This window comes from Sminthopsis crassicaudata, chromosome 2 (assembly GCF_048593235.1).
Source record: "Sminthopsis crassicaudata isolate SCR6 chromosome 2, ASM4859323v1, whole genome shotgun sequence".
NCBI lineage: Eukaryota > Metazoa > Chordata > Mammalia > Dasyuromorphia > Dasyuridae > Sminthopsis > Sminthopsis crassicaudata.
Genome location: NC_133618.1, coordinates 75,041,382 through 75,066,898, shown reverse-complemented (window position 1 = coordinate 75,066,898; position 25,517 = coordinate 75,041,382). Strand labels below are relative to the sequence as shown.

The 25,517-nt window shown below is 34.7% G+C and overlaps 1 protein-coding gene across 4 annotated transcripts in view; it reads right to left on the bottom strand.

Annotated features, from left to right (window-relative positions):
- The window catches only part of LOC141554569 (olfactory receptor 1f45-like), a 122,389-nt gene that overhangs the window by 36,789 nt on the left and 60,083 nt on the right, over positions 1 to 25,517 (bottom strand). For 2 of the 4 annotated variants that reach the window (XM_074286581.1, XM_074286583.1), the window contains exons 2-3: positions 3,552 to 3,754; positions 788 to 1,854 (exon numbers count right to left, since the gene is read on the bottom strand). In XM_074286581.1, coding sequence (XP_074142682.1) covers positions 935 to 1,852 — 918 coding nt within the window. In that variant the 5' untranslated portion in view covers positions 1,853 to 1,854; positions 3,552 to 3,754 and the 3' untranslated portion in view covers positions 788 to 934. Of the gene's footprint in view, positions 1 to 787; positions 1,855 to 3,551; positions 3,755 to 15,569; positions 15,718 to 25,517 lie in introns of those variants that run through there. The other 2 variants (XM_074286580.1, XR_012485895.1) reach the window with 2 other exon arrangements.

Sequence of the window (25,517 nt, the reverse complement as noted above, 5' to 3'; positions counted from 1 at the left end):
ATTGTGAGATATGGTGGTTGATGATTGTCTAGTTCTGCTAATTTGCTGGACTGTATCCTCACAGGGCATACTTTCTGGATGTTTATCTTAGCTGTACTTTCTCTTCATTGTAGTCAAGCAGTTTCAGTTGAATGGTTCAGTCTGTTGCTTGGCTGGTTCAATAATTTCAATAATCTCCTAAAAGATCTTCCTATCTCAACTGTCTCATGTCTCAAATAATTCCTCTCAAACAACTGCCAGACATATTCCTAAGGAACAGTTTTTATTATAGCATTTCAAGTGGTTCTCCATTTTCTCTACAATACGCATTTGAACCTTGGGGTCTGTAAACAGAATTATATATGAATACACACATATATTTGATTTCAATATATTTGGTTTTCTTTATAATCCTACATATTTTATTCCTTTATTAACATTATTCTGAACATAGACTTCACCAGAATACCAAAGGGGGCTATCACATGCAAAAAGTTTTATAACCCTTGTTCTAGGACAAATTCCATTGTTTGGTATTTAAAGTCCATTGTAATATGACTTATCTGTGTTTTTTTTTTTTTGTTTTGTTTTGTTTTTCCTACAATAGGCATACTTCCCATTAGTTCCTCCTACATTGCAATTGAACTGGCCAGCTTGGTGATACCTATACATGTTATTCAATCTTCCATCTCTATGCTTTTTCACTAGTTGTCTTCCATGCTTCATTTCTGCAATATTTACTTTGATATATATCTATAGATATAGATATGTCATTTTCCCAATAGAATGTAAGCTTCTTGTGGAGAGGAATAGTTTTATTTTTGGCTTTCTTGCCCTAGCTCCTTGTACAGAACTTGCTATAAAACAAGTGCTTAGTAAACACTTTGATTCATACTAAATATTTGTTGAATTAAATTGAATTCTATGATTCTAAGGCATTTGCAAAATCACTTTTTTAAAGAATTAGTCTCCGTAGAGCTGCCTTCATGTCTTGATTTCTCAGACTATAGATAAAAGGGTTAAGCATGGGGGTAATCACAGTAAAGATCACTGTGGCCACTGTGTCCACAGCTGAGTAGGAAAATGAGGGGCGCAAATAGATCCCCATGATGGCCCCATAAAAGAGGGAAACCACAGTGAGGTGAGAGCCACATGTGGATAGGGCTTTCTGTATTCCTTGGGTAGATGGGATCTTCATCACATTGGAGAATATGAAGATATAAGAGATGGCAATGCATGTGAATGGGGTAACAAACACCACCCCACCTACAGTGAACACCATCAAATCACTGATGTAAGTGTCTGAACAGGAGAGTTTTCTAACTGGGTAGGGATCACAGAAGAAGTGGGGAATAATGTTGTCAGCACAGAAGGACAATTGAGCCATTAATAGAGTGTGTAAGAGGGCATGAAGATTAGTAATAACCCAGGATATGGCCACCAGAAGGATACAAAGCCCAGGGCGCATGACGGTAGTGTAGTGAAGTGGGCGGCAAATGGCCATATAACGGTCATAAGCCATTACCACCAGAAGAAACCCATCCATGTTTACAAAAGTAATAAAGAAATACATTTGTATCATGCACTCCACATAAGAGATAGAGTTGCTTTTTGATATGTGGTTTACCAACATTTTGGGGATTGTAACTGATGAAATGCAAATATCAACAAAAGAGAGGTTGGCCAAGAAAAAGTACATGGGCGAGTGGAGCCGGGCATCCAAGCCAATGGCCAGCATGATGAGCAAGTTTCCAAACACAGTGACAAGATAAACACACAGGAATAGCCAGAAGAGAATATTCTGCTGTTCTGGATGACTAGAGAGTCCCAGAAGAAGGAATTCAGAGATAATGGTTTGGTTTTCTCTGTCCATATCTGCCAGAGGAAAAAAAAATATAGCTCAATCAACAAAGGATGAGAGTTTTATTTACTTAGCGACTAGTTTTCTTGCATATGCAAAATTCAAGATGTTTCTTCATTTGGTATTATTTAACTACAAACTTAGTCTAACTTTTTAGACTAATGATCAAATATTCTTATCAGGGAATGCAGGATTTGGTCATGCATTTAGAACTAATTTAAAGGCAGTAAATAAAGAAAAAATATAAGTTCTGCATAGAGAAACAAATAATGAAGTCATTTAGCAATTGGTATTGTGAGGTCTTTATAATGTTCATAAAGGACACATATATCTATGACATTCATTAGATGAATTGGACGTTTAAATTTGTGTTTTCACACCTACTTGCTCCTTTACATTCTACGTCTTGTACACTTTTCCTAAAATTCATGCAAGTTATTATTGTCAGTGAGAGGCAGTTGTGGAATCAGGAAGCCCTAGATTTATTTAAGTTCAATCTCGCTCACACACACACTAACTGTGTGACTATAAGTACTTAACTTTTTTACTATATTCTTGTATAATTCTACAAGACTATAAATGTCCTTTCTCAACACATTTTATTGTACTTTAAATTTTATTTGTTTCAATTAACAAAATTTTTTTTTCTTCTACTCTATCCAAGTCATTGAAAAGAAAAAGAGAAAAAAAATTCTTTTAACTAATGTTCAGTTAGGAAAACAAATTCTCACATGGTTATGTTCAAAAAACATGTCTCATTTTATACTGTGTGTGGGTCTATCACCATTTCATCAGGAGATGGGCAACATGCTGATTTACTTGTCTTCTGAAATAATGGTTAGTCAATATTTAAAAATAAGTTACAGAAGTGAAGAACTATGTGAAATCTGCACTAGTAAAGACATTTTCCACTCTGAGAATTTCATGAAATGATTAAAATACAGGCACAGAATCAAATAATAGGTGATAGAAAGATAGACAGGTAGCTAACATAGATAAAATTTGTTGGTAATATTTGCTTCAATTCACTGGATCTAATTTAATCTAAAGATTATCTTTAGTTGAGATTCAGTTCATAACTATTGATTTTATACTGCTTCCTTTTAATTTTAACAATACAACTTTATTAAAATAGCCATACATATTAAGTTGATAAATTATTTTATAGAGTTTTTAAAAAGTTAACATATTAAATAAAAGTTAATGCCTCTTTTTTTAATAAGCAGTAAGACATATAGGGAATACCACTGTATTTGAAATACAAAGACTTGAATTTTAGTCCTTAATTTAGCAAGTATTATTACTTATTAACTGTGTGAGCTTAAATGTCTCCATGAAGCTTGGCTGGATTAAAACTTATATTATCTATCTCATAGTATTATTTCAAGCAAATCACCTTAAAATGGCATTTAAATATGAACCTTAATTTTTATCATCTGCTATGACATAGCAGAAAGAGCTAAATTTTGACCATGGTGGCCTATGTTCAAACCTTTACTATTTACTATTGCTGTGACTTCAAGCAAATAATTCAACTACTTTGGATCTCAGTTCCTCATTTTTAAAATGTAGGAATTGTACTAGATAACCTATTGGGTCCCAGTTAACTCTATATTTATGATCTAAGATCTAAATCTTAGGATCTTATGATGTATTGACCTAACTGTTTTAGGTCAATACCCTTAGAGGTAAATAATCTTCCCTTACTCACCCAAATCTTATGAGACTGCAACATTGCTCCAAAACTTCAAGATGGTTTGTATCCAGTCTTATGGTGACTCCAAATTAAAGTTTCCTTATAGATTTTCATAATTCCTGTCTTTAAGTAATTCAGTTTAAAGAAATCTTCCTGAAACTGCTGTCTTTCTCCGTCTATCAGTCTTCACAAGTTTCAGCTCCCTCAGAATGATATCTCTTCCACAGTGCAGTAGAGAAAAGGGAAAAGGAAAGCTATGTAAGAGAAAACATACTTCTCTGTGGAGAAGATTAAATACCCCTAATCTTTTTCTGTCAGAATAAACAATTTCCCATGTTTCTCTTAAAATATAGAAAATTGTGGGTCTACATATTCCTAGAATATTACAGCAGAAAGAGACCTTAGAATTCTACTTCCTCAGTTAGACTAATAAACATATGCTACAGGAATTCAGAAAAGGGAAAATTCAGTTTAGGTTGGATTGATCAGAGAGAATGAGATTTTTGCTAGGCTATGATATATGGGAAATTTCAGTGATCTTCCCCCACCCCCAGTACATGACACTTGTGTTTTAATGTAATGGGCAGACTATTGAATTTGAATTTAGAAAATCTTGTTTTAATACTAGCTCTAATTACATACATGTTTTTAAGCTAGTCAAGCTACTTTTTCTTGGTCTTCAGTTTCTTTAAAGTGAAAGTTTACCACTAAATGATGTTTAAAGTTCCTTCTACTCTCAGTCCTAGGATTCTTTTTCAAGGACCATAGTCTAGCCTAGTTCTACCAAAGAGGAACTGAGCCACTGTCCCAATCATAATCCTTCTATTCCCTGCTGTTAGTTGTATCCTATCCATTGGTGGGTAAAATGAAGTATAGAATTGACTGAAATAGCTAGACGGAAAAAATGGATTATATATTTGTCTGTGTATACTTATATGATGTGTCTATGTGTGAGTATGAGTTTTATGTGTATGTATGTGTATGTGTATGTGTATTTGAAGGCAATGCCCCAGCTGTTTCCCTAGATCTTACCCAGATGATTTGTAAAGATCTCAAGCACTGTCACTTAGCTCTACTACTTCTATTTCTTTCCTCCAGATAATGGGAAATTTGAATCCAGCTAAAGGTTGAAAGCCCCAGAGAAATTTTCCCTGGCATAGATAAGATGGAAACAGGGACTGTTAGTCCTTGGACAAAATAGGGTAGACTTGATTCTTTTGCCCCAGTGGGAGTCAGTGTTGGACTTGGAGTGGGAATATTTACATATTTTATAAACCTCTGAGATCTTATACCCATAGCATCTCATTAAAGATAAAGGTGGAATAATGTCCCTTCTCTATTCATCTTTCTGATGATTTTCATGTTAATACATGGAAGTCATCAGAATTCTAGATCTGACTTGGCTACTCAATATCACTTTGGCAAGTTTCTCTCTTCAAGTATCAATATTTCTTTTCCCCCAAAGATAGTATTGGATCAGATGATCAATAGGATCATTTCCTAATCTAGAATTTCATTTTCAATTTATTCTATGATTATGTGAATCTTGGATTTAGAAGAAAGAGATCTTACAGGTCATTTTGCCTGCCTCTCCTTTATCTTTATCTGATGTGTAAATTCTGTCAACAAGATCCCTGACTTGTGTTTAGTTTTATTTATTTATTTATTTATTTTGATGAAGTAAATGGCAGGGAACTCACTATTTCTAAGTACTACATTCCATTTTCAAATAGCTCAAATTGTTGGAAACATTCCTCCAATTGATAAAAATTCACTTTTTATAAATTCCACAGAATAATTTCAGACATTATTGCATATAACAAGCTTTTAGATATTTGAAGACATATCTTATGTTTCCACAAAGTCTTATTTCTAGAATCTGAAAAACTGTGCTCCTTCAATGAATAATCTTAATTATGGGATGCTTTGAAGCTTCCCACCACTACTATCCTAATGATTCTCTTCTTATCAACAAATTTACAGCATGTTTTCCAGAGTTAGCAATCTATTTCAGATGTGGGCTATATAGATTGTTGAATGAAGAGTAGGCATCTGAAACTTAACATGTTCAAAACAGAATTCAATATCTTTCCAAACAAAATATTTCATCTTTTAAATTTTTTTGAGATGTTTACAGCAGCTCTTTTTGTGGTGGCAAAGAACTGGAAAATGTGCTTAGTTCAAAGGGCCACATTTTATAAAGTCAGATTTAAATAATTGGAAAGACATTCAGTGGTCTTGGATAGGCCGGGCAAATATAATTAAGATGATAATACTCCCTAAACTAATCTATTTATTTAGTGCTATACCAATCAGACCCCCAAGAAACTATTTTAATGACCTAGAAAAAATAACAACAGAATTCATATGGAACAACAAAAGGTCGATAATTTCAAGGGAAGTAATGAAAAAGAAATTAAATGAAGGTGGCCTAGCTGTACCTGATCTAGAACTATATTATAAAGCAACAGTCACCAAAACCATTTGGTATTGGCTAAGAAATAGACTAGTTGATCAGTGGCATAGGTTAGATTCACAGGGCAAGATAGTGAATAAAAATAGCAATCTAGTGTTTGACAAACCCAAAGATCCCAACTTTTGGGATAAGAATTCATTATTTGACAAAAACTGCTGGGAAAACTGGAAATTAGTATGGCAGAAACTAGGCATGGACCCACATTTAACACCACATACTAAGATTAGATCAAAATGGGTTCAAAATTTAGGCATAAAGAACGAAATCATAAACAAATTGGAGGAACATGGGATGGTTTACCTCTCGGACTTGTGGAGGAGGAAGGAGTTTGTGTCCAAGGGAGAACTAGAGACCATTATTGATCACAAAATAGAAAATTTTGATTATACCAAATTAAAAAGTTTCTGCACAAACAAAACTAATGCAAACAAGATTAGAAGGGAAGTAACAAATTGGGAAAACATCTCATCTCCAAAAAATATAGAGAATTGACTTTAATTTATAAGAAATCAAGCCATTCTCCAATTGATAAATGGTCAAAGTATATGAATAGACAATTTTCAGATGATGAAATTAAAACTATTTCCACTCATATGAAAGAGTGTTCCAAATCACTATTGATCAGAGAAATGCAAATTAAGATAACTCTGAGATATCATTACACACCTGTCAGATTGGCTAAGATGACAGGAACAAATAACAATGAATGTTGGAGGGGCTGTGGGGAAACTGGGACACTGATGCATTGTTGGTGGAGTTGTGAAAGAATCCAACCATTCTGGAGAGCAATCTGGAATTATGCCCAATAAGTTATCGAAATGTGCATATCCTTTGACCCAGCAGTGCTACTACTGGGTTTATATCCCAAGGAAATACTAAAAAAGGGAAAGGGACCAGTATGTGCCAAAATGTTTGTGGCAGCCCTTTTCATAGTGGCTAGAAACTGGAAAATTAATGGATGTCCATCAATTGGAGAATGGTTGGGTAAATTATGGTATATGAATGTTATGGAATATTATTGTTCAGTAAGAAATGACCAAACAGGAGGAATATAGAAAGGCTTGGAGAGACTTATATCAACTGATGCTGAGTGAAACGAGCAGAACTAGGGGATCATTATACACTTCAACAATGATACTGTATGAGGATGTATTTTGATGGAAGTGGATATCTTCAACATAGAGAAGAGCTAATCCAATTCCAATTGATCAATGATGGACAGAATCAGCTACAACCAGAAAAGGAACACTGGGAAATGAGTGTAAACTGTGAGCATTGTTTTTTGTTTTGTTTTGTTTTGTTTTTCTTCCCAGATTATTTTTACCTTCCGAATACAATCCTTCCTTTGCAACAACAACAAAAACAACAAAATTTCGGTTCTGCACATATATATTGTACCTAAGATATACTATAAGATATTTAATATGTATGGGAATGCCTGCCATCTAGAGGAGGGGGTGGAGGGAAGGAGGGGAAAAATTCAGAACAGAAGGGAGTACAAGGGATAATGGAGTAAAAAAAAAATTACCTATGCATATGTACTGTCAAAGAAAATGTAATAATTATAAAAATTAATAAAAATAGAGAAAAAAAGTGCCACATTTTAGAAAGGACATCTGCACACCATAATCCATCAAAAAAGGTAATGAGGGTGACAAGGGGACCAGAAACCATGGTCTCTTTATAAACATTTATATACATACACACACATACATACATTATTGAATTGCATAGAATTTTTTTTAACTAAGTGAAGAAAGAGCTTGGCATGATATGACTGAGTACATTAGACTTTTTCTGTATTGTACAAGGGATCATAGCCAGGAGCAAGACTTAGGTATTACAGAGAAGATGATTGCATTGTGATATAAAGTGAAGCGTCTTAAAAAATGGAGGTTCCTCAAAGTAAAATGAGCTCTCTCAAGAAGACTGAGTTTTTTTTAATCCTTTGTTAATTCTTTGTTCAGTTCTTCTCCAATATCTCCCATAAGATTACTATCTCTGACCTGCTCCACGAAAAGATCTAGAGTAGGATTTTTAAAACAAGGCTGTAAATTGAATAAGGAGATCACATCTACTATAAGGCCATTCTTTGCCATATCATCTTTATATACAGAGCCCTAAAATTAAGATGTATTGGAAGTCTTTCAGTTAGCAGAATTGTGCAAACTGAAGTTCCTTTGGTCTCATGTATTGACAGAACTGGAATTGTTGGCAAATTTGTCTGTAGTACTTACAGGAACGGTCCTAATTGTGTTCATAATGTTTTTTTCTCTTCTACAGGGATTTGGTCTTATCAATCAAGGACCTGAGTTGAACTACTAGTGGGATGTCTCTGGGTCTGCAGCAAAGTTCACAAATGTCATTGTATCTAATATAATAAGGATCAATAACAACTGATGCCATGAAAGTTTTACCTCAAAAGTCTAGAGGTAGTGGGACACAGAATGAAGAGTGAGAAAAGGGCAGAATAGAAATGAAGTTTAGGGGAAAAAAAACCAAAAACAAAATATCTGTTGCTGCTGAGACAATTGGGGTTAAGTGACTTGCCCATGGTCACAAAGCTAGGAAGTGTTAAGTGTCTGAGGCAAGATTTGAACTTAAGTCCTCATTGTGCTTTATCTCCAATCCCAGCTAGATGGTCCAGATCCTAGCTTACTTCCCTATTTCAATTTATTACATCTGTCGGGCAGGGACTTTGTAATGCCTGGCAAAACTAACTATATAATAAATGCTTGACTTAAGAAAATAAATGCAGGATGAATAGCAAATCATAAGGCATCTTTACCCTTGGAGGAAGATAAAACTAGTTTCTGTTATGTAGGGCCAGGGCCCATTTCTTCCAAATAATGACGGAGCAAGGAATGTATGTATTTCAAGGTTTCAAATATTTTCTATAGTATGGCTAATTTGTTAGAAATATGAAATAATTGCTGTTGGTACTTTCTAATCTTTAAAACTCTTACAATGGAGGAATAGCAGAATGTCTGTCTACTATTGTGGCTACACTAGGTCATCTCTCTTTGGAATTTAGAGAACAATGTTACTGTATTCCATAGACAAAATCTGAATGTCCTAGTAATTAAAGACATCAGAGACAGGACATATAATTTGTAGACTGGCAAGGGGGACAAGTTAGAGAGAGGAATGGAGAATAATGAATCCAAGTGCCATGCTGGATGGGTTATTATAGTGGATTTGGGATGAAGTTAGAAGATCTGGAATGAGCAATTCAGTAAATAGAGGATTTCTCTAAGTTTAGGGAGCCAAAATATAGGGAGTAGCAAGAAATTAATACTAATTGAACTTCAAGATACTTCCCATAAATTTAAATCTTTATTTCAAAACTTTGCCTACTCTCTGTTCCCCCTGGTCTTGAAACTTTGAGCAATTGCAGGAGAGAATTACTGTCATGTTCCTCTGATAAATCAAATATTTTTTCCTCGAACGCTGGAGAACTGAGCTGTGTCTAATAAAAGCAAACTAAATAGAGATAAATGTAAAGTCTTCATCTTAAAATCAAAATATCAATTACAAGAAGAGAGGAAGAGTATGGATGGCAAATAGTACTGAGGATTCTGGTGAATGACAGGCTCAATATGATGTGATAATGTGATCTTACATTTACCTTGAGAAAGACATGATGTCTATATCAAGATTTATGGTTGTTCACATGTGATTGTCTCTGGTCACAATACATTGGAAGTATTATGCTTAGTTCAAAGTGCCACATCTTCGGAAGAACATTTGCAAACCATAATCCATCACAAAAAATTAATGAGGTTGTCAAGGGAACCAGAAACCATGGTCTCTTTTTGTATATTTATATACATATACACATATATTATAGAATTGCATGGGATTTTTTATATAGAAATTTTTAAACGAAGCAAAGAAAGGTCTTAGTACAATTTGACTCTTTCTGTGTTGTACAAGGCATCACAATCAGGAGCAAGACCTAGATATTACAGAGAGGATTATTGGATTGTGATATAGTGCAGCTTCTTAGAAAATGGAGGTGCCTCAAAGTAAAATGAGCTGTCTTAAGAGGACTGAGTTCCTTATCCCAAGAGATCTTCAGGCAGAGACCTCTTGAATTCATCAACAAATATTTATTGAATACTGCAAAATAATTTGAAGGAAGGGCATTGGAAATTGGAAGAGCAGAAAAAGCATTATGTATGAGTATTACTTGAGCTGAGCTTTGAAGGAAATCATAGAGTCTTATAGGCAGAGATGAGACAGGACCATTTTCCAGGCTTGGAGGAGATTAAGTGTTTTTCACAAGTTGAGTTTGGCTTGATAGAAATATAATAAAATTAAGCTGGAAAGGATAGGGAGGAGCTAGATTGTAAAGATCTTTAAGTTGTCAAGAGGAAAGTGTCAAGGGTCTTTAAATTAAATTACTTGGTTGTAAGAGTAATAGAGAAGTATAAAAGTTTATAGAATCGGAAAAGATATGGTCAGAACTATACTTCAGGAATATTGTTCAGTAGTTGTGTGTATAGGATAGAATAAGTATGAGCTAGAAAGATCACTGAGGAGGTTATTGCAACAGTCCAAGCAAGACAGAAGAGATCTTGAAGTAGGGTAGTTGCTGGGTTAGGTGAGAAAAGAGGTTGTTAGAAATATTGTACTGGATATTGAACTACATGCAAAGATTAGACTCAAGAGTTGGGATTGCTGAATTATTTTTTAATATGTTGATAACTATATTTTTACATAATTGGTTTTCATCTTATGTATTTTATATTATGCAGTTACATATATTATTCTGCGAATGGAGTCACTAGGCTGCCAAAGGGTCTCACAAGACAAAAAAAGGATAAGATTCTCAGGAGAGGTAATCTTTAAGATCCATTCAAACTCAGATTCTAAGTGTCTCAGTACAGTTTATGTTTTACTATGACTATATGGGAAAGTATTTATATAAATACATAGGTGAATGGACAAACTGGAAATGGAAAGGAATGCAAAAGAAACTAGTAAGTTACTTCATATGTTACGTTCATTCAATTAAAGAGTAAGTGGATATAATTGATGGTATTGTGTAAAGTTAAGTGTGTCTTCTTCCTTTCCTTTTTGCTCATCATCACTAATATGAGATTCAAACTCTATGTAGAAGTTGCCTGAGGGGGCTTCCATTTCATTTGGACCACAGACAGGAAAACTTGGATCTGGTGGTGATGTTATTAATCAAAACAGAGCATTGTTTGATGACCTGTGCAGTGGGGTGAGAACTTAAACTATGATGTTTGAACATATGCAACTCATAGATTTTGTTTGCAAGTCCCATATGATGCTTGTCAGAAGTATTTCCAGACTGCTTGGGTGAAAGGAAACACCATCTGATGATGAACCAAAGAGATTGAAATTAGGGAAAGAAAAGTCAAGGTGACAGATTTTGACCATTATCAAGTCATGAAGGCCAAAAAGCACAGCTTCAGAAAGCATGTCACCTGATGGCAAATCCTAATAATTATAATAGTTGGTTTATATGGGGTTTTAAATTTTGCAAAGTGCTTTACTTATATCAATTCATTGGGTCTTCACAAAAATCATGGGAAGTTGATGCTATTGTTATACCTATTTTACAAATGAGCAAACTGAGGAAGATGGAAGTTAAATGATTTACCTAAGATTACACTGCTAGTAACTATTCAAGGCTGGATTTGAACTCCTCTTCCCAGGACCAGTACTCTATTCCCTACATCAGAGTCCTATCTACCCTAAATACATGTGATCATAACTTGAAGATCATATGTAATGTTCTCATGGAGCTCTATGAATTTATTTAAACTAATGGTAATGAGATGTCCCACTTCTGTTTTTGGGAGCACTTTGTCTCTGGCCATTCTTGGACACATTAGTATAAAAGGCTGCTGGGCTAAGTTCCCACTTACAATCATTCAGGAGAAACCAAACATTCTCCCTCTGACTTAATTTAATTGGATTGCCAAAAGGTGCCCCTGGGTGATAATTTTCTGCTCAAACAGAAGAACCTCTGATAGAGAAAGCAGAACTTCCAGAGGGCCTCATTAGGCTTGTAGTGATGGAAATTATTCTGTGCTCTCACTCTCTGATGATAACATAACAATCACTAACCCTTTCTGACTCTTAGGAATCTTCCCAATTCAAATAACTAATCTTTTTAATTGACTTCTCTGTGAGAGAGCACTTACCCAAAGCAGGATAACCAAAGAAAAAGGTGCAGTTATAAATATAAATAAGTTCTACTGAGGCTTCTAAATACCCCTTATACTTTTATTTTGTATTTTTCTGGTATTGTTCATATCTCCAACAGAAGGTTACTCCTGCCCAAAATCTCACTCTGTCCCAAATAACATTTTACAAGGATTTCTTGGTTGGTTTCTATACCACTTTTGTCTTCTCCTTTCAGGTGGAATATCATGTTATCTTGAGGAAGAATAATTAATATCCAAGCCTTTGACATATCTACAATCCTAGAACAAATTGTCAGATTATTATTTAATGTTCATTAGGAACAGCCTTTGAATCAAGAATTGGGTGGGATTTAGTACTGGCTAAGAAATAGAGCAGTTGATCAGGGGAATAGGTTAGATTCACAGAACAAAATAGTCAATGACTATAGCAATCTACTGTTTGACAAACCCAGAGACTCCAGCTTTTGGGATAAGAATTCACTATTTGACAAAAAATGCTGGGAAAATTGGAAACTAGTATGACAGAAACTAACCTAACATCATATACCAAGATAAGGTCAAATGGGTTCATGATTTAGACATAAAGAATGATATTATAAACAAATTAGAACAACATAGGATAGTTTATCTCTCAGATCTGTGGAGAAGGAAGGAATTTGTGACCAAAGAAGAAATGAAGATCATTATTGATCACAAAATAGATAATTTTGATTATATTAAGTTAAAAAAGGTTTTGTACAAACAAAACTAGTGCAGATAAGATTAGAAGAGAAACAAACTGGGAAAATATTTTTACATCTAAAGGGTTCTGATAAAGGCCTCGTTTCCAAAATATATAGAGAATTGACTCAAATTTATAATAGTTCAAGCCATTCTCCAATGATCAAAGGGTATGAACAGACAATTTTCAGATGAAGAAATTGAAACTATTTCTAGTCATATGAAAAGGTGCTTCAAATCACTATTGATCAGAGAAATGCAAATTAAGACAACTCTGAGATACCACTACCTGTCAGATTGGCTAAGATGACAGGAAAAGATAATAACAAATGTTGGAGCGGATGTGGGAAAACTGGGACACTGATACATTGGATGGTGGAACTGTGAATGGATTAAACCATTCTGGAGAGTAATCTGGAACTATGCTCAAAAAGTTATCAAACTGCGCATAGCCTTTGATCAAGCAGTGCTACTACTGGGCTTATATCCCAAAGAGATCTTAAAGGAGGGAAAGGGACCCACATGTACAAAAATGCTTGTGGCAGCCCTCTTTGTAATGGCTGGAAAGTGGAAATTGAATGGATGCCAATCAATTGGAGAATGGCTGAGTAAATTGTGGTATATGAATGTTATGGAATATTATTGTTCTGTAAGAAATGATCAGCAGGATGATTTCAGAAAGGCCTGAAGAGACTTTCCTAAACTGATGCTAAGTGAAATGAGCAGAACTAGGAGATCATTATACATGGCAACAACAAGACTATATGACAATCAATTTTGATGGATGTGGCTTTCTTCAATAATGAGATGATTCAAACCAGTTCCACTTGCTCCGTGATGAAGAGAGCCATCTGCATATAGAGAGAGGATTGTGGGAACTGAGTGTGGAACACAACATAGCATTCTTTCTTTCTCTCTCATTATTTCCTTGCATTTTGCTTTCTTTTTTTCTTTCCTTCTTGATCTGATTTTTCTTGTGCAACAAGATAATGGTATTAATATGTATACATATATTGGATTTAACATATATCTTAACATATTTAATGTATTTATCTGTATTTAAATGTAAATGTAAAAATGTATTTAATTTGCCATGTTGGGGAGGGAGTAAAGGGAAGGAGGGGAAAATTTGGAACAGAAGGTTTTGCCAAGGTCAATGTTGAAAAATTACTCATGCATAAGTTTTGTAAATAAAAAGCTTTAATTAATAAAGAAAAAGAGATTAGTAGAAGGGATGATGTATTTTATCCAACTCTTTCTCTTATTCCTATAATGAATTCTTATTTATCAAATGGATGTTATATTACTTAAACTACCTGTCTCTGTATATGGTTGGTATATGATTTGTGATAGGTAAAGTATTATATAAGTGTGAGTTTAATGTTTCATGCCTTCAGCTAGTAACAAATGTTTTCTAGGAAGCATCAAAGGCTATTTAAGTTTATATATATTCTATAAATAAACAAGTACATATGTACACATGCTTATATGTATGGATACACATAATATACATATCTGTATATACACATATAAACATACATATGTAATTTAAATATATATGATTTTATATATTTATACATATGTATATAATTTTAATAAGATTATGTTCACTTTAAAATATATTTTACTTTTGTGTTTATTATATAGACTAATATTATTAGAAGATAAAAGCAATTCAAAGTATATAAAAAAACAGAATTAGGGTGGGGAAGCTGTAACAAAATGTAAGTAGCTGTGTGAGGTACAATAAGGACATTTTACTGGAGGAGCCTGTTAGAAAGTCCAGTTTTGCAGATTAATCTAAGAGGGAAAGTGTGGTAGAATGATCATAGCTTACTCTGGGATTCAGGAAGCATAGAATATATGTCTAGTTGGCTACCTAGTTATTTGATATGGAAAAGTTATTATCACATCTGTGGATTTATTTCCCATCTTGTCATATAAATAACAAAAGACACAGAAATCTGTTTTCACACAGGCTTGTCTGTCAGTCACACAAGTTTGTTGAGAGTAAAAGAGATAATATGTAGTTCTTAACCTGTTTTGTTTGGCAGTCTGAGGAAGTAAGTGGACCCTTCTCAGAATATCTATAAAGACATAATTAAAATACATAGAATTACAAAGGAAATCAAAGATTAGGGAAAACAAAGAACTAGATTTTTTGATTACACATGTAGTGGGGTTTTGTCCACGCTGATTAAGAACCCTTACATTGGAGACTAAATTCTGGAATAAGTGCCATATAAATAGCAAATGATGTGATAGTTCTCAAAGTTCCTGGGATTAATATTACTCCCAAGTGACTTCATGATATAACTGGGGAATTTATCCCTACCTAGTTTCCAGAACCCAGGAGAAGATGTGATTTTGACCTACCCAGGAGAAAAAAATGACATGATTGGGGAATGTTATATCAGTGTGACTCATCAGCCTATATCCATCAATAGCTCCGCCCAGGGATACTTTGGGGATTAAGGAAGTTTCTACAAATAGTCTATTTTGCCCAATTTGGTGGTCCTTGTTTCTTCAAAAACAAAAACAAAAAAGCCCGCAGTCCCACATGGGATGAGTGAATCTGAAGACTGAAACTCTAACACATTGGTCCCTGAATTTTCAGATGTCCTGATCTTTCTGGACAAAGGTTGTTTCAACCTTCTTTCTGTTTTCATAATGTGTTCTCCTCTGTGCAGGTCCAACTGCTAGATTGTTAGGCAGTAGAGATGAGATACAGATGGGTAGAGGATGAATTTCCTCTTCTTTTTCTGCCCCACAGTTTGGCAATGGGCTGAATCACAGCTCTCTATTCAAGACAAAGGAAGACGACAATATAGACATTATTGTTGCATCACATCCATAAATGAGAGGTAAGGATGGACCAATCCTTAGTTGTAGGAATAGGATTATACTGATACAGCACTTTGAGTAAGCTTACCCCTTATTCTTCTATTCATTTTCCCACACATGGAAGTACAGATTAATGTGTGTGTGTGTGTGTGTGTGTGTGTGTGTGAAATTAAAAAGCACTTACAAAATATGTTACTAAAATGCAAATTGTGTTTTTCTTTTTGAATGAAATCCTATCTTTAATGTCTTGGGGAGGAAAAAAGTTGGATACAGAGATACCATTTTCTAAATTATAGATTTTGAATGCATTCAATATTTTCAGATAATCTTAGGACTCCTCTTATTTCCTAACTCATTCAGCATTTCATTCACTACACTGCTTAGGGTAGTTTTCTAGTTTCTGATTGAACATCTCTAGTGACAGGAAGGTCCTTTAGCCAAGAGGTAATATGTGAGATTATTAGGAAGTTATTAATTTTTAGCCAAAAAAGGTCCACCTCCAACTTTTATTTCTTGGAAAACTCCTACTCTCTTGAGCCACATAGAATAAGGTTGTTTCCACTTCCATAAGATTGTCCTTCAAGAATTTAAAGAAATTGGACAATTCAATTAAAAATTTCCAAGAAAAACCTATAAGAATTCCTTTCCTTTTCCCTATAGAACATAATTCAAGAAACTTTACTTTACTGATTTCCCTGTATGGAAACATGCTTCATTTTGTCAATGAAATGTACCTCTTAAAATGTGCTGCTCAGAGCTGATCATACAATTCTAGGAGGGGGTCATATCCTTCTCTCAATCTGTAAACCCTTTTGCTCAGCTTGAGAGCATGGCACTGACTAAAACAGAACTCACTTCATCAGAACCTTCAAGTCTTTTTATATGATCTTGTTGTTAAACCATGTCTTATTGATTTTATATATTTGCAATTGATTTTTTGAACCAAACAGTTGATCTTTATATTTGTTCCCATATATTTATCCCCTGTTTTACTTACATTAAAATTATCTTCATCTCTTCTACTGAACAACCTTCAATTCTTCTGCTTGGTCATCCTGTTCTTTTTGTTAATAATAATCTGATAAGGTGATAATCTATACTTTTATTGTGAAATGATGAGCTAAAAACTATGAGTTAGCTGTATTTGCTGCCTTATTTTCCCTCAAACCTGGTCTCCATAGACCATTTCCTGATCAATTCCTTATCATGCTGCTTCTACTCGGGCCATCATTCTTAATCCCTCATCCCCGGTTCCCCTTTATGGGTTGTCTTTCCATCTTAGTATAAAGGGTTCTTTGGGTCAGGGATAGTTTTACCTGTTTATATTTATATCATTAGCACTAGCACTCAGCACAGTGCTAATACATTTATTATACATTTTCTATCTAAGTAATTTCATTCACCTTTTTTTTTTCTTTTGCATGTAGAGATCCTTTTGGATCCTGATTTTCTTATCCAATATAGTAGTTATCTTTCCTTATTCCATGCCAACTGCCATTTTTACAAGTATTTTTTCACCCAAATCACTGAAAATCATGTTGAACAAGACAAGAGCGCCCTTGAATGCCTTTCCTTTATTGAACTTGATCCTTTTAAAAAAGTTACATTGAAATCTAATTCATTTTTATGTAAGAATGGGATTGTAGTGCAAAAAGTTGGATGGTATAAATGTTTTGTTGAGTTCCATTATTTCATTCTGATTTTGAATGAATATTAATTACGTGGATTTTTCAGAGAACCTTAATGTGTGTCAAGCAGGCTTTCCTGAGACTGCAGTAAGAATGTATTCAGTGTCATAAAGAATTTAGTTACTTAGAAGGGATTCCTGGGCATATCCTTCTTGAGAGTGATAGAAGTGTTACTTTCAAAGATTACAGAATCACAAAATCTCAGAGTTGGAAGAGGCGTCCTTGACCAGCCTGCATTTGAACAATGATCTCTTCTGTAGATGATTAAAGTTGCTCTACTGACTTGCTATACTCTGTCTCTAGGTAAGTATTCAGAATTCCTTTGATTATTATAACCTTGAGAATAGAAACTGTCCTCCCCCTTTTCTCCTATGCCTTTTTTTTATAATGAAATACTGAAAGCAGCATATCCTCAACACAGGATCTTTTGTGCAATATTATCACATTAGAAAATTCCAGTCTCAATTTGGACATAAATACCATAGAGATCCTTCTGTTCTGGGTCTTTATGTGTAGGATATCCAGTCCAACTTATTCCTATGGCCAAACAATCTGTTTGTCCTAGACCCATCTTATTTCAACCCCTATCAGCACAAGCAAAGGTTAATTTCCTAATTTTCCAAACATTTTCTTCTTATGATTTACAACTTCTTCACATCTTAAATATTATCATTCTCAAACCATTCTGTTTCTTGATTGATTGGCTTCCTTTTTTCCTATTGCTTCTAAGAACCCAAAGTCCTCCAATCTCTGAATGGAGAATATGCTATACTATTAAGTAATAAACCTCAAAGTTGAGAAGGAAAATTATAGATCATTTAGTCAAGTATAATTTTCTTTAAATCAGGATTATTAGTCATATTATCAGTCATATCATTACTTAAACAGAATGAGAACTTTTTTTGAAAACACACATTTCATATGCTGATCTATTCATTCATCTTTCAGATAACATAAGGGATCCCACATTTTTTTCCTAAAATGGCAGCTTGATAAAGTCTTAGAACACCAGAAAAAGGAGAGATAGCCATGCACAGTAGAAATACATGGCTATATAATAGCCCCTGAATTTATTAAGAGGTGATAGTATGTAATTTCATTTCTAATGTTATACATTATATTGGTACAAACAAATCCTTGGAGGTAGGAAGTTAATACATAGAGAAAGAGGCATGCAGTTGTGGTACAGTGGTCCAAGGAAGTGAGAGAGGGTTTTTTTTTTTTTTTAGGAAGAGTACCCTATTTGACTTCATGATTCAGGTTAGAGCAAGGATCAAGGGTCAAGATTTTACAGAAAATTGGTTCACAGGGAGCTGGAAAAAACATGAACTTTATTACTGTGGTGCTTCAAGAAGGCAAAAAAGAAAGCAACATTCATGCATTTTAGGACAATACAGAAAGAGATTCAGCTACACCAGGCCAGGATTATTCATATGAAAGAAGTACACAGTGGTAAGGCTTTAATGGGAGTACACCTTCAGAATCATCTGTGATTGGAAAGGTCTTAGATTTTACAGATGAACTTTGTTGAGTCTAGAGATATTGGAAGGGCTTTTAACATCTGACTCAGAAATGGCAGGGAAATTCTTCAAATTCTCCTAAATTTTCAGCAGTTGTATGAAAAAATTAACTTTTGGGAAGAATAGGTTTTGGTGATCTAAGGAGGCCATCTCTATGTGAAAGCGAGTATACATTGTTTGGAGACTTCCTCTTCATTCCAAAATAAAATTGCTATGTTACTAGTTATTTCTGAATTCACTACAATCTTCACAAAGGAAATTATAATTTATGTAGTGTTTTAAGGTTTACAAATAACTTCAGAAATATTATCTTTATTTGAACTCATGTTTTCTTACCTGCAACTTTATCATTATATACACTGAGTGGTATAAAGAGAGTCGGTATGCAAGCAGATTCTAAGCTTGGGCCAAGAGTGGAGTCAGCATTACTATGAGTGGTTCATTAGAATGGCTGAAAAATTTGCCTTGGAATCAAAAAATTTAAGGTATGATTTTCTGCTTCATTTATAAAATATCTATACACTGTGCTAGTCACACAGATCATAAAATCTACTGGAATAATTGCAATATATACATAATAAATACAATTGTGGTTCTGTCTGGTCAGAGTAGTCAGTGTCAGAGGTCCCTGCCATCATTTTATGCTCTATAGAGCTCCGGGTATACCCACTGTTGATATAATCCCACTTCATTAATTGAAGCTTAGTTATCAGAGTTGATCCTATGTCAATCTATGCTTATCTAACAGTTCCATCTAGCTTTCTGAAGGCTTAGTTTATTTATGTTTTTGTCAAGTTTCTGGTGGTTGTCAGTGGGCTCATGATAATACCTATCAATCAGGTCTGGTCAATTTTATCTACACATCATTCACTCCCTTTTCTCTATTTGCATGGGGGCAGTGAGGTGGCACAATGGATAGAGCATAAGGTCTAGAATCAGAAAGACTCTGCTTCCTGAATTAAAAATCTGGTGTCAGACATTATTAACTCTGTGACCTTGCATGAGTTACTTAACAATGGTTGCCTTAGTATCTTCATCTATAAAGGGAATTGGAGGAGGAAATTCCTAACCACTCCAGTATCTTTGTTAAGAAAACCCCAAAAGGGATCATGGAGAGTCAAATTCCATTTTCATGACTCACATCCTAGTTGAGGACTTAATCACCTCTCAACTGTACTATTGCAAAACCCTCTTTATTAACCTTTCCACTTCTGAGCCATTCCCTTTCCAATTTGCCCAATATTTCAGATAGCTAACTTCACCTAACTTGTTCATCTCTTGCTTTCTTGCCAAGTGCCTGGACCAAGGACCACATTTTTAACCTTTTCCCTTTGAAATTTCTGCCCTAATATCCCATTGTCCCAACTAGTGAATGTCTCATGGATTTAGTTTCAGGCAGAATCAAGGCCTGCTTAACTTCTTATTCTCAAGTCTTTTCACTGATTAATATTCTCCAATACCTCTAAAACCATAATCAAATTTACTCTGCCATTCCAGAAAGAATGTGTTGTCAACCTACTCTATAATGCTCCTTTTCACCACCAGTCTTATAGTCCTGGACCAAAATGCTCCTCTCTGTCTATGACTCTTCTATTTCTATCATTTCCCCACTAGAATATATGCTCCATGAGTAAAGGCACTATTTTTATTTGTATTTTTTGTCCCTATTGTTTGGTACAAGGGCTTAATAAGGGCTTTCCCACATCATTCCTTCTCCATACAGCTCTTTTCTGCTCTTCGAATTTCCCTGCTCAAGAAACTTCAGTGTTTTTCTATTGCCTCTAGGAAAAATAAATCTCCCTCGTTTGGGATTTAAAACCCTTTTCAAATTTTGTAATCTTTCAAAGTTGATTTCTAATTTATTTCCCTCAAATATCCCAATATTCTAATTTTCTCCTATGCATGTTATTCCATTTTCTACTTCTGTAATTTGACCTAAATTGTTCTCAATGAAGATTGATTTATAGCCTTTGGGCATAGTTCTAAACTGCTTTTCAGAATGATGCAAATCACAACCCCACAAATACATTGTTCCAATTTTCTCACTTCCTTTCCAACATTTACATACCCTTTGAATATATATCAATTGGGGAATATTTTGCATTATTTGAAGTTTGATTCAGTTATCTATATATTTTTAAAATGAGGCTTTTTTTCAGAAACACTGGCTATAAACATATTTTCCAGCTTTTTGTTTTCCTTCTAATTTTGGTTGCATTGGATTTGCTTGTGTCCTATTTGGTCATAAGTTCTTCTCTTCTCCATAGATATGACAGGAAAACTATTCCTTGGTCTCCTAATTTGCTAATGTTATCAGCCTTTATGTCTAAAGCACCTTATCTAGGTATATAGGATGTGAGTCAATTCCTAATTCTTGCAATACTATTTTCCAATTTTCTCAGCAGTTTTTGTCAGATAGTGTATTTTAACTCAGAAGCAGGAGACTTTGGATTTATTATACTGTAGATTATTATGGTCATTGACTACTGTGTCCTGTGTACCACTTATTCACACCCTATTTCTTAGCTAGTACCACATAGTTTTGATTATTGTTGCTTTGTAATATAGTTTTAAATTGTACGGTCAAGCCACATTCCTTTGCATTTTTCATTAATTCCCTTGATATTCTCGGCCTTTTGTTCTTCATATGCCTTTTCATGTGATCTAATTTATTCCATTTTACCTCTTCTCTCAATATAATTCTTTTTCTATGCCTTAATTTCTTCTTCATATCATCAAATCAAATTCTAACTGCCCCAATAAAGATACAATCTCAAGAGTTATAAATATCATCTTTCCTTGAAAGTTTTAAACAGTTTACCTATTGAATAACATGTTTTTCTTTCCTGTTTAGCTTTTTATGCTTCTTTTTGAGTCTTGTGTTTGAAAATAAAATTTTCTGTTTAGTTCTGGTATTTTCATTAGCAATGATTGAAAGTATTCTATTTCGATGAATAGTCATCTTTTCTTCTGAAGATTATGCTCAATTTTTCTGGTAGTTGATTCTTGGTTGTTGTCCAAGCTCCTTTGCCTTGTGGAATATCATATTCCAGACCATCAAATCTTTTAATGTAGAAACTGCTAAGTCCTATGTAATACAGACTATGTCCACTCTATATTTGAATTGTTTCTTTCTGGATGCTTGCAGTATTTTTCTCCTTGATCTAATAATTCTGGAGCTTGGCTGCAATATTCCTTGGAATTTTTATTTTGGGATTTCTTTCAGAAGGTGATTGGTAGATGCTATAACTATTTTACCCTCTGGATGTAGGTTACCAGGGCAACTTTCCATGATGAATTCTTGAAAGATGCTGTTCAGGCTCTTTTTTTCAATCATATGTTTAAGGTAGTCCAATAATGTTTATATTCTCTATCCTGGATCTATTTTCTAGGTCATTTATTTTTCTAATGAGGTACTTTACATTTGCTTCTATTTTTTCATTCTTTTGATTTTGTTTGATGGATTTTTGATATCTAATAGAGTCATTAGTTTTTATTTTTTCTATAAGGAATGATTTTTTTCTTGAGTTTTATGTGGGATCACTAATTTTGAACACTAGAGCCTTAGGTGTTTGGAAGCTTGCTCATTGTGCTAGGGTAGCTTGACCTAGTCAATTGTTTTGCTTATATTACTGGGCTGGCGCCATTTGCCTTCTGCACTGGGTCTGGAGTCTCCACCACTGGCCTGTTTTGTCACTGTCTTGTTAAGTCAGGACTGAGGAGTTTCCTTTGCTGATCTGTGCTGTGGCTAAGATCTGCTGACCTGTACTGGGTTGTTTCTCTTTTACCCAAGTGGGAATCCAAAATCATTATAAACTATCTTAAGCTGTAAAATTGTTTCACTCCACATTCTTTTTTAAGTTCTACTACTCTAGAATATGTTTGTAGGCTTTAACATAGTTTCTGAGGGAAACTGGCTAGAAATCAGGTGACTTCCTCATTTCTCCCCACTGTCAAGGCTCCAACTCTAGCAGTTTTAAATGAAAGGATTAGAGGATTTGGAATATGATATTACAGAAGTCAAAAGAGTGAGGATTATAACCAAGAAGCACTTGCCCAATGAAACAGTGTAATCTTTCAGGAGAAAAATGAATATTCAAAGTAATAAACTATTCTCTACAATACAGCAATCTAAAATAATCCTGCAGGACATATAATGAAATGTGCTGTCCATCTCCAGAGAAAGAACTTATAGAACCTGAAGGCAGATCAAAGATCTTTTTCTTCACTTTCATTATTTTTATTGTTTTTTGTTTGTGTTTTCTTTCATAGAATGACTTACATAAAAATGTGTTTTGCATGACTGCACATGTATAATCTATGTCACATTGCCTTCTCAATGGGGTGGAAAGGAGGGATGGAAAAAAATTTAGTTCTCAAAATTTGAAAAATGTTAAAATGGTTTTTACTTCTAATTGGGAAAAATATAATATTAAATAAGGTTAAAAAAGAAAGTCACTTAATTGTTCTGAGCTTCAATATTTTTCATACAAAAAACTGATGATAATATATTAATATCTGGTCTTCTTTACATGATTACAATGAGAATGATATGATATAACAGATATAAAGTGATTTGCAGCCATAAAGGTATATATTCACATAATCTTATTTATATTTTCTATATGATCTTCCAGCAGTACCAGAAAGAAGAAATCTGGAACATAAAATTCTTTGTAAACATAACTGTCCATGTTCTTTCAGTAGACCCAAAACAAGATGGAGAATAGCAACCTCACTTCAGTGACTGAGTTCATCCTCCTTGGCCTTTCCAGCCAGCCTGAACTCCAGGTGCACCTCTTCTTGCTCTTTCTCATGCTCTACCTGATGATTTTGCTGGGGAACCTGCTCATTGTGTTGCTGATACTGAGGGATTCACGCCTTCACACACCTATGTACTTTTTCCTCACTAATTTATCCATTCTAGAAGTCTGTTATACATCCTGTGTGTTTCCACAGGTGCTGGTACATTTTTTTTCAGAAAGAAAGTCCATCTCCTATTCCTGCTGTGTCATACAGGTCTACACATTCCTGTCTTTTGGCATTGCAGAGTGCTATATCCTCTCAGTGATGGCCTACGACCGCTATGTTGCTATTCGAGACCCTTTAAGGTACTCAGTCACAATGAACTGGAGGATTTGTGGGATTCTGGCTGCTGGGTCATGGTTGGGTGGTATTATGGCATCCACAGTGGACACAGTAACCACATTCCAGCTCTCATTCTGTCAAGATAATGTCATCGATCATTTCTTGTGTGAAATGCCTGCTCTTCTGCATCTCTCTTGTACTGACACAAGCCATGCAGAATTAGTTATGCAGGTTCTCTGCATCTTTACCCTTTTGTGTCCTATCACATTCATCATCCTTTCCTATGCCCACATCATCATTGCTGTCCTCAGAATTCGCTCTGCCCAGGGACGCAGAAAAGCTTTCTCTACTTGCTCTTCCCACCTTCTGGTTGTCACCCTATTTTTTGGTACTGTAATGTCTCTTTACATGAAACCTCAGTCTGTGTCCTCTCCAGAATACAATAAGATTGTTTCTATGTTTTATGTGGCTTTCACACCTACCCTCAATCCTCTTATCTATAGCTTGAGGAATAAAGATGTAAAAATTGCCCTGAGAAAACTTTTGGGGAAATCTGAAGGTGCTTAATTCTACATATCCAATTTCTGAACCCAGGTAAGAAAAAACTCGCGTCCAAAAAGCCTCCTTGTTGTTCTTCCTCAATGTATCTAGAACATTGGCATCTTATTTTCATTCAATCTTTTCTCTTGTCTGTAGAAGGCCACAGATAGTGAGGAACCCTGGGCAAGGGTTCCTTTGGTCCAGTAAAAGGAGCCCTGCTGATGTGTCTAATTTAGTTCCTCATGACACCTAGAATCCTGAAAACTCAGGAAGCAAGACAACCTGTGTTGTAATTAAAGCAGAATTATACTAAAGTAACAAGGAAACATCTGCACACAATAGCAAGTTGTTTATGTGGTCCCACATGCAGAGTATCCTATAATTAGCACATGCACAGTGTGCTATAGTTATGTAAATGTATTAGGGTATATAACTGAGAAAATTTTGAATAAACGGACTCCTGTTTGGCCATCTTTGTGAATTCTACCCCTTCACTCCTCACCCATGATCAGGATTTGTGTTGTTACTAAAATCCTCTAGTGAGCAGGTCCAGACACTTGTCACTTCAGGAACCATTTGAATTATCTGCAAGATCCCCTCTCTATTTTTCTTAGCCTTCATTTATCTAAACCACAAAAGATTTTAACTCAGCACGAATTTGGCATATTGAGAATTATTTCAGTATAGTTTTAAATACTTATTATAATTAAGTGCAAAATCACAGCTACTATTTTTTAATTTGGTTAAATTTGCTTTTAGATGTATGGGTTGGGTGGGGATATAAATTTTCATGGGCAGAGGTAGCTTTTTTTGAGGGGTGAGGTGGGGGTGAGGCTGGTGATTACCTGAAGAATGGGTGAGAGTGTCTCAGGGAAGTAATAAAACTATGTGACAGCTTCCTAGATTAACTAATTATTCTT